Source organism: Sinocyclocheilus anshuiensis, unplaced genomic scaffold, assembly GCF_001515605.1.
Source record: "Sinocyclocheilus anshuiensis isolate Anshui unplaced genomic scaffold, SAMN03320099.WGS_v1.1 scaffold1994, whole genome shotgun sequence".
Classification (NCBI taxonomy): Eukaryota; Metazoa; Chordata; class Actinopteri; order Cypriniformes; family Cyprinidae; genus Sinocyclocheilus; species Sinocyclocheilus anshuiensis.
In genome coordinates, this window is record NW_015548215.1 from 285,751 (window position 1) to 295,267 (window position 9,517).

At 34.6% G+C, this 9,517-nt stretch overlaps 1 protein-coding gene across 1 annotated transcript in view; it reads right to left on the reverse strand.

The window, feature by feature from the left end:
* The window catches only part of LOC107653871 (receptor-type tyrosine-protein phosphatase mu-like), a 208,593-nt gene that overhangs the window by 126,220 nt on the left and 72,856 nt on the right, over positions 1 to 9,517 (reverse strand). Inside the window, exons 8-10 of the mRNA XM_016440739.1 lie at positions 8,478 to 8,587; positions 383 to 584; positions 128 to 300 (exon numbers count right to left, since the gene is read on the reverse strand). Coding sequence (XP_016296225.1) covers positions 128 to 300; positions 383 to 584; positions 8,478 to 8,587 — 485 coding nt within the window. The remainder of the gene's footprint in view (positions 1 to 127; positions 301 to 382; positions 585 to 8,477; positions 8,588 to 9,517) is intronic.

Here is a 9,517-nt window from a genome sequence, read left to right on the forward strand (position 1 = left end):
GATAGATAGATAGATAGATAGATAGATAGATAGATAGATAGATAGCACTGCCTGTTTGGATTATGATTACTTTTAAAAATTATTATTATTTTGAACTTGCTATTGGAGCTTTTCATATAAACCAAACAGCTCTAGTTCTATAACAGCTTGTCTGGTGCTGATGCTGATGTGAGGGTCTGATGTGAATGAAGACGCACCTGACCGGTGCTCCGCGGCTCCGGGCCGGTTTCAGAAGGACTGTCACTGTGCTGTCGGTCTGATTCAGCGGTGTCTCCTGCTCGTATCCCGGCATACGCGGTGCTGTTATGATTGACAGGTGACATATGAGCACGTCTCTCTCACACACACACACACACACACACACGGCTGGCGCGGCTCTTACGTGAGATCTTGGTTGTGAACTGTGTGGTTTCGGGCGGCCCGTATCCTTTGACCGTACTGGCTCTGATGGTGAAGGAGTACGTGGATCCGGGATACAGACCCGTGAAGATGTGCGACGTCTCGTTGCTGAACTTCAGCATCTTCCCGCTCTGATTGGACAGATTGAACTCGGGGTCGAAGGAGCTGACGGCCTTATAGAAGATCTGCAGGCACAAAAACAGCACATCACAGGAGGAAGCCCCGCCCACAGCGCCATCTCATTGGTCCAAAGTCCCACTGCGCATTATTGTGAATATTCAACATGAAACCCGAACGGACTCTGTTTATTTTCTTTTTGTGAATGATTCAGCAGTGATGAACATTTCAACATTTTCAACATTTTTTGTGCACAGAACTTCACAGAACTTCACCAGTACTCTGCCAAAATAAAAATATGAAAGGCTTGAGGGTTTGAAAACTAATTATTTAAGACATAAATATAGGAAATTATTAATATAATTTAATTTAATTTTACAATACAATATATAGTAATAAATTTCCGTTTCATTTCTATAAAAATTAAAACAATAATTAAAAATAATATAAAAAATTTAAATAATTAACATAAATATTAGTATTGTAACTTGTAGTGTAAAATAGGAGTAGAATATAATTACATTTATTTTAATTAATAATTTTATAATTAATGTAATGTCATTTTATTTTACTTTACAGTACAATTGTAATTTACAACAGTAATATATTTGTCTTCATTTTTATAAGAGTTAAAACAATAGTTAAAATAAAATAATAATAATGTAAGTTCATATAAAAATAATATAATATAGCAAGATAATTTATTTATATTACAATATTATATTCATATAATTTATAGCACAATTACAGTACAATTGGAATTTACAACAGTAATACATTTCTGTCTTCATTTTTATAAGAGTTAAAATAATAATGATAATTATAAAAATCATAACAATAATTAACATAAATATTAGTATTGTAACTTGTGTAAAATAAAATTAAAATAATATAATAATATATTTTATTCAATTTAATTTTATAGTACAATTGCAATTTACAATAGTAATATATTTCTGTTTTCATTTTTATAATTAGTTAAAATAATAAGTTATTCATTATTATTATTATTATTATTATTCAACTTGATTGGGCTCCTAAAACACAAGTGTGAATGTAATGTGGCCAAAATAACACATTTAATTACAATAAAAAGAGGTCTGAGTTGACTTTAAAGCACAGCTAAGTCAAAATAAAACCCTTACTAAAAATATATATATATTATCTATTTACTTGCATGTCACGTGACCATTAACGGTTATCAGAAGACTGGGAACATGTGAATGTTTCATGAAATTATTTAAATATTAACTTAAATCTCAGGCAGGCTTCAAGTAAATATTTCATGTCTGAGGCGTTCGGCTGACAAAAGCATTTGTGAATCCCTGCTGTAAAGAAATCAAGTGTTTGTCTTGAGCTTCAGAATGCAATAACACACGATTCAGAGCATTAATTTTATTTTATAGTACAATTGCAATTTACAATAGTAATATATTTCTGTTTTCATTTTTATAATTAGTTAAAATAATAAGTTATTCATTATTATTATTATTATTATTATTCAACTTGATTGGGCTCCTAAAACACAAGTGTGAATGTAATGTGGCCAAAATAACACATTTAATTACAATAAAAAGAGGTCTGAGTTGACTTTAAAGCACAGCTAAGTCAAAATAAAACCCTTACTAAAAATATATATATATTATCTATTTACTTGCATGTCACGTGACCATTAACGGTTATCAGAAGACTGGGAACATGTGAATGTTTCATGAAATTATTTAAATATTAACTTAAATCTCAGGCAGGCTTCAAGTAAATATTTCATGTCTGAGGCGTTCGGCTGACAAAAGCATTTGTGAATCCCTGCTGTAAAGAAATCAAGTGTTTGTCTTGAGCTTCAGAATGCAATAACACACGATTCAGAGCAATCACAATTAGAGGAAGCGGCTGTGAAGTAACGAGGAAGCGTTTCTGCGTATGATCTTTTATGATGATAGAGACTCACTTTTGTTCTCTCTGATTCTCTTCTGCTCTCTGCGGTCGAGATGAGAGCCAGACGCCCCGCGCTTCCAATATAACTTAATGAAAAGTAGCTGAGGGGCTTGATTTGAATAAATCATTCAGCTGCTAATGGGTGGTGCAGATAATGCCACTCTATTCAGAGTCCAATTTAAGGCCACAAAGGGAGCGGCGATGGGACTCATGTTAGTCTAAGACAGGTAGATGGATAGACGTCTACACTGATCCGCACGGGGAAACCACGCCGGAATACCAAACCAATCAATCCCAGGGAATAATGCTGATTGTCACGAATTCGGTCCATGGACTTCCGTTTATTCACCACCAGAGGTCACATAATAATATACAAACAATTCAGCAACAAATGCACAGGAATCACAGGCTGATCTTTATTCTGGACGAGCTGCTGAACTACACTGCATTTATTAAACGTCCGGTTTATTCTCTCTCTAAAAGCTCTAATCAGTAAATGCATGGAAGCCGCACCCGTAAAAGACATCATTCATGGATGTGTTTGTTCATTCAGTATTTTATCTACTAATAGGTGTTTTGTTTGACACATTTACCATGTTTACACGTAAAGTGTATTGTTTCTATGTGGTACCAAATGGAGTTGCAAAATTTTGTCTACTTTCTAGCATGTCTCAAAAACTCAACTACCATTGGTCGGGCAAACAGATAAAAGAAAAAATAAAATTTTATAATAAATACTAAATAAAAATTATTACTCTAAATAAAAAAAATAAAAAAATACATAAATAAATATATTAAAATAATTAAATGAATAAATAAATAATCAAATTAATAAACATATAGTAAATAAATAAATATATTAAAATTATATGAAAATAAACTAATAAATAATAAAAATTATATTAAAATAATTTGATAAATAAAAATCATATTAAACAAAAAGTATATTAAAATAAATAATAAATAAAAAGATAATACACCTAACAGTACAGTAAAAAATAAATAACTTGATGTAACTTAACAGAAACGAAATATTTATAAATCGGTGTAGTATATTTCTATATCTTTATCCATGAAAATATATAGCTGTCTCACATCAGGGTTATCATAATTAACTAAAACTAAAACCATAAAAAATTTGTTATTGAAATAAAATAAAAATCTAATAAAAATGACAAAAACACATACTAAAATTACTAAAACTTTAGTAAAATTTAAAATGGAAATGGAAAATCTAAAAATAAAAACGAATCCAAACTGAAACATATTTTTATTTCAGGCATGTTGCCAAGGAAAGAAATAAAACTGAAATAAAAATGTATAAAATCTAAATAGACATTAATAAATAAATAAATATTCATTACAAAAACACAACAAAATTACAAAAACTTCAATAAAATTTAAGGCTAAGTTTAAGGCTACGGAGGCCTGACCCCAGATCAGGACATTTATCGGGATCACAGTCCTGCTCCATCATTACTGTGTTTCTGAGCAAAGCACTTAACCCAGAATGCACTGGGGCGACTCGCTGTCAGTGCAATTACTGCACCGCACGTCACTGTAGCTAAACGACAGCACGTACATCACCTCAACCCCGCAGAAACGCTCCGCACCGGCACAAACGCATGGGAGCTTCCCGAAATGCCACGGAGGAGCGATCCTGCTGGAAGTCGAGCGACTCTAATGAGGCAGAAAGCTTTGTTTGGTCCTTTTCCCTTTAGCAAGCGGCACCGATCGCAGCCCTGACACTTCCTTGAAGGCGAGCGCGATGACAGAATGTAATTTCATAACGTGAATCTGACAGCTTAATTGGTCGCATTTCCACAAATTAAGTTCTGCAACAATGAGTCGTTTGAGTGGCGCTTTGTTCCGAGTTTCCAGCCGCAGAATGAGTCACGCCCTTCAGAAATCATCACAAAATGAGCACACAATGTAACAGCCAAAATACACTGTGTGTTTCAATAATAGACAGACTGAAACGGCACTCGCGACACTTTTCACTTCCATAATGCAATGCACTCTGAGTCTCTGAAGGCCTTGCATTTTATAGATACGAGTTTATTTACTGTCTCAGCAATGGATGCTCTGCAGTGAATGGGTGCCGTCAGAATGAGAGTCCAAACAGCTGATAAAAACATCACAATAATCCACAAGTAATCCACAGCGCTCCAGTCCATCAGTTAACATCTGGAGAAGACAAATCCAGCATTAGCTATGTTTCCATCAGCCTGGTTTAATGTGCATTTTGAAGCATCACATCAGAAACGAGTGAAGGAAAAAAAAGTTTTTCCGCTCGCTTGAGGTGGTTTTTGACGTGTGTGAAAAAGGGTTCATGTGAGTAATAGGAGATTTTGTGAATGAATTCCTTCATGCACATCAAAAAAGTCATGTGACTTTGCGCTATGGGACGGAAAAACCTGACTAACCAGCAGACGGACCTCGTTACACTGCATCTGAAATGTTGTTATGGTCGTTCTGAAATGCCCGAGCAAAGTCTGTCGTCAAAGTATTTCTGTATGTTTGCCTCCCAGAACTGTCTTTCACGACTGCCTTCCCGAACAGCAGCATTTAGCTCCGAAAGCATGAGCGCATTTATCGAGGCACAAGTCATTTATTATACTGTATATGAAAATTATTAGATTCAGTGGCTTCTACTTTTCTTAGTGATTTTTAGTGCCGGTTTATCAGGAAGTGACGATTTTGTTCTCTTTGACTCGTTGGATGGAAACGGTGCTTATTCGCAAATGTTTTATGCGGTATTCAAATTTTGTGCACATGTTAAATTACAAATTTGGATGGAAACCCGGCTATTTTTTTTTCAACTAAAATCCAAGTCAATAATCCATAATGACGCTTCCTCCGGTGAAAAAGAGCATCTCCCGTTGTCTCTCACATCAAAATCCAGCCACATGTTTGTTTAGAGACACTTTCTCACTGGAGGAAGAGTTATTATGGATTATGGACTCTATGGTATTTTAGTTAAAAACGTCTTAATGCTGGATTTGTTTCAGCTTTTGTCTTCTCCAGATGTTAACTGATGGACTGGAGTGCTGTGGATTACTTGTGGATTATTGTGATGTTTTTATCAGCTGTTTGGACTCTCATTCTGACGGCACCCATTCACTGCAGAGCATCCATTGCTGAGACACTGATGCAATGCTGCATTTCTACAAATCTGATCCTAATCTCAGATGGCCTGAGGGTGAGCAGATTATTAGCTCATTTTGGGGTGAACTATTCCTTCAATAATGGACGTACTGTACTAGCGTTCACAACCCATTTCACTTCCATAATGCAATGCACTTCCCAGTTATTCAACAAGTTTCAAATTTAAGAGCAAGTTATTCAGTTCAGATGACTAATTATGTAGATATCTTTTTTGATAGAATAAAACCGCAATCAGACCAGGAACCTGAATGGGTGTTGATTTCATGCGGTGTTTTTTTCCTGTGAAGGGAACATGTTTCCTCCTGCCACATTCCTGCTGCGTGAGCTTCCTGTGAGTCCAGCGCTGCGGTATGTGCTTCTGTTTGTTCTTCCAGTGCCCTCAAATCCCAGACTCTTTTACTGCCACTGAAACAATGAAAATCCCCTCCGACGGGAAAACTAGAGCGACGGTTTGCTCTTCCACACGTCAGTAAGAGCTATACTGTAAGAGTAAGAGTCAAGAGCTATAAAATGAATATGGAGAGCAGCTCATCCAGATAACAAAAATATGTGCTATATATTTTCTCTGAACATTCAAAACGTTCAGTTTTTGAAATGGTTTGGAAACATTTTTTCTTGGTTATGCAAACATTCCATTTGCGAACATTACGGGAATGTTACTTTTGAATGTTCTCTGAAACAAGTAGCAACATTTCAAAAATGTTACACGAATGTTATTTCGGAGAACATTCAAAAGTAGCATTCCCATGACGACTGCACGGAATGGAATGTTTTCACTCACAAGGAAAAACGTTTCTAAAACATTTTAAAAACTAGATGTTTTGAACATTCAGAAAAAACATTTTAGGAACATTTGCTAAATGGTCTTATAAACGATTCGTTTTTAATCGATTCTCATTTTCATGAAACGATATCCCAAGAATCGATTAGTCTCGCCTGTCAGATAATGAAGGGAACATTGTAGCGCCTCCCATCCAATAAATCGCAATACGCTTTGAGATTTGTAACTTTTGATATGAAACCGTCTCAGATTTCAAATGCTGTCCATTTTATTACAATATTTATACATGAAATGCCGTTTTGGCGCTGTTTAATGTGGAGTGATAGATCGTCTCCTCCGTTTTAACAGCAGTTACAGCATGAAATAAACATGAATGAACATCCAAAGGTACTGTATGTTAAAAGAAAGAGTACAACATCCCGAAATCCGTCTCCTGTCTCATGTAATCGCTCAGTGTTTCAAACGCGGAGAGACGACAATAGCAATGTCACATAACGTCAGCTAGAAAAATGAACTAAACTGAGCTAAATATGCACCATATGACATATTCATTATCATTTTACTGTTCTTTAATATTTATGTTTGAATAAATCCGTCAAGTTTTTGTGACAGACACCATTTAAATGTTTATATTTCAAAATTTTGTGACAGACACCATTTAAATGTTTATATTTCAAAAAAATGAATCGGAGTAGAAATATAATTATGTGATTGAAAGCTAATATGACAAAAAAGTGTTTGTATTAGGGCTGTCAATTGATTAAAATATTAATCGCCACTTAATCGCACATTTTTATCTGTCCTAAATGTACCTTAAATTAATACTTTTCAAGTTTTTAATACTCTAATTAACATGGGCATGGACAAGTATGGACGCTTTATGCAAATGAATGTTTATTATTAGCATAACCATACTCAACATCGAGCATAAAGAATCCAGATACAGGTTTTCACAAAAACAACGTTTTTAAAACTATTTTTAAGAAAGTGAATCAAAAGTCAAAAGTATCAATTATTCTATTAATTTAAACAATTATTGTCAATTAATTATTATATTAAATAACATATAATTATATTTTACTGGCTTAATTGTTTAGATTTTTATAATGCATTATCTTATTATCGATCTGTTCACATTTACAGCTGCGCGTTGCTGCATAAAAACATGGGTATATGTTCACATTGGTCTGAACAAAAACAGCAGACCGGTTTATTGAAAATGCAAATTCATTCTCTGCCAGCAGGTGGCGCTGTCGGACCGGCAGAAACATAGCGGTTTCTCCGACTGTAAACAAAACAGCGCAGCGGCAGACTTTGAAACATGCAGCGTTCATATTTATTTATTCAATGAAATCATCACCTTCTGAAGTTTAATCTCACATTAAGTCATATCGCAATTCTGGTCTTTCCGTCCTCAAATTAAAGACCTCTTGAAATCATAAATAAGACTTTCTTTTACCATTTAAGACTTTTTATGGCCTTAAATATGATACAACTAAATTTAAGACCTTTTAAGACCCCGCGGAAACCCTGAAACAGAAAATGCGTGCTGCATTAATCGTGTGTTAACAGAATTAGTGCCGTTAAAATGAATTTGCGTTCTTAACGCGTTAATTTTGACAGCCCTAGTTTCTATACAAATCAGCAAATTTCAGGTACTCTCAGGTCTATTTTACAGCATTAGTTGAGAGATTTTTTTTTTTTCCTTGAGAGAATTTGCCATGTCCTGTACCTGATATATATCCAAAACAATCAATACTGAATCGAAATCGAATCGCAAGCTTGTGAAGGATAATCGAATCGAATCAAAACCCGGCTCTAGATCTTATAAGATGTTTCTGTAGGCTGGGCGTGAGATGACTCCGTCTCGTCTCATTTCGTTCCTGTAGGAGGCTGTAATTGTTGCAGCGGCTCTTTTCTAATGGAATCTCTCGGCACTGCTGACCTGAGCGGCGTTTAAAGCGCCGGCTGCTTACAGATCTAAAGGTTATTAGTTTAGATTTATTAGTCAATTAAGCGAGTGTAGAGAATGACATACGGAAGATGAATGCTGAAGCTTGAAGGAATCGGGACTCACTTCATACTGTTTGATTATGCCGTACGTCTGGAGCGGTTCTCTCCATCGGAGGGCGATCTTCTCCTCGTATGTGCTTCCTTGGATGGACTCCTGCGGAACGGCGCCGGGAACTGGAAAAGAAAATACGGAGACCGATCAGAGTCTGCTGATCAAACCCGTATCGATCTGAAGAGACACCGATGAGCTTTAAATCAATATTCTCTCGTATTCAATATGTCATAGTAAAATGAACGGCCTCCAAGCATGAGAAGGATTATTCATCTATTCAGTCGAAGGAATATGGAAGTTTGTTGTTCCTTGACCTCTGAACATCTCCAGAGGTTCGAGCTTCAGCCTTGACTGCAGGCTTGTTGTGTTTTCAAATGTTTCCTCATAAAACATGCTGTTTATATGGATGCTATTGTCTAATAAAAATAACACACTTAACTCTCTAATCTGACACGAACAAGAATTGAAGCCATTCATTAATGCAAATGGAATTAAGTTCAACACGAATGACCTTATTCCTGATGAAGTCGGTGTTTTCACATGGTTTTATTGAAAATAAATTAAAAAGAGCAAGAATATTTAATAAATTAAACTAGAATTATGTCTGAGGCTGCAGCATAATCATAAAACATACCTTTTTTTTTTAAATAAAACTTTTTATAATGTCAATTTTTATCATACAGTCTCTTAAGTATAACATTAATATTTTTTTGTTGTTAAAATATTTTGTTTTTGCAAGAACTATAACTTGAGTTATAGTATGTCTGAGGCTGCAGTTGAATCATAAAAATAACAATAAAATATTAATAAAACGTTTTATAAAAATTTCAATGTTTATCATAAAGAATAAATATGACATTAAGATGAAAGTTTTTGTTGTTCAGAAAGTCTTGAATCATGTCTGAGGCTGCAAGAAAATTACAAAAATACCAATAAAAATATTATAATGATAATAATATCATTTTTTAAGATGAAATGTTTTGTTAATCATGTCTGAGGCTACATCAAATCATAAAAATACCAAAATAGATATTTTTTTGAAAAAAAAAAAA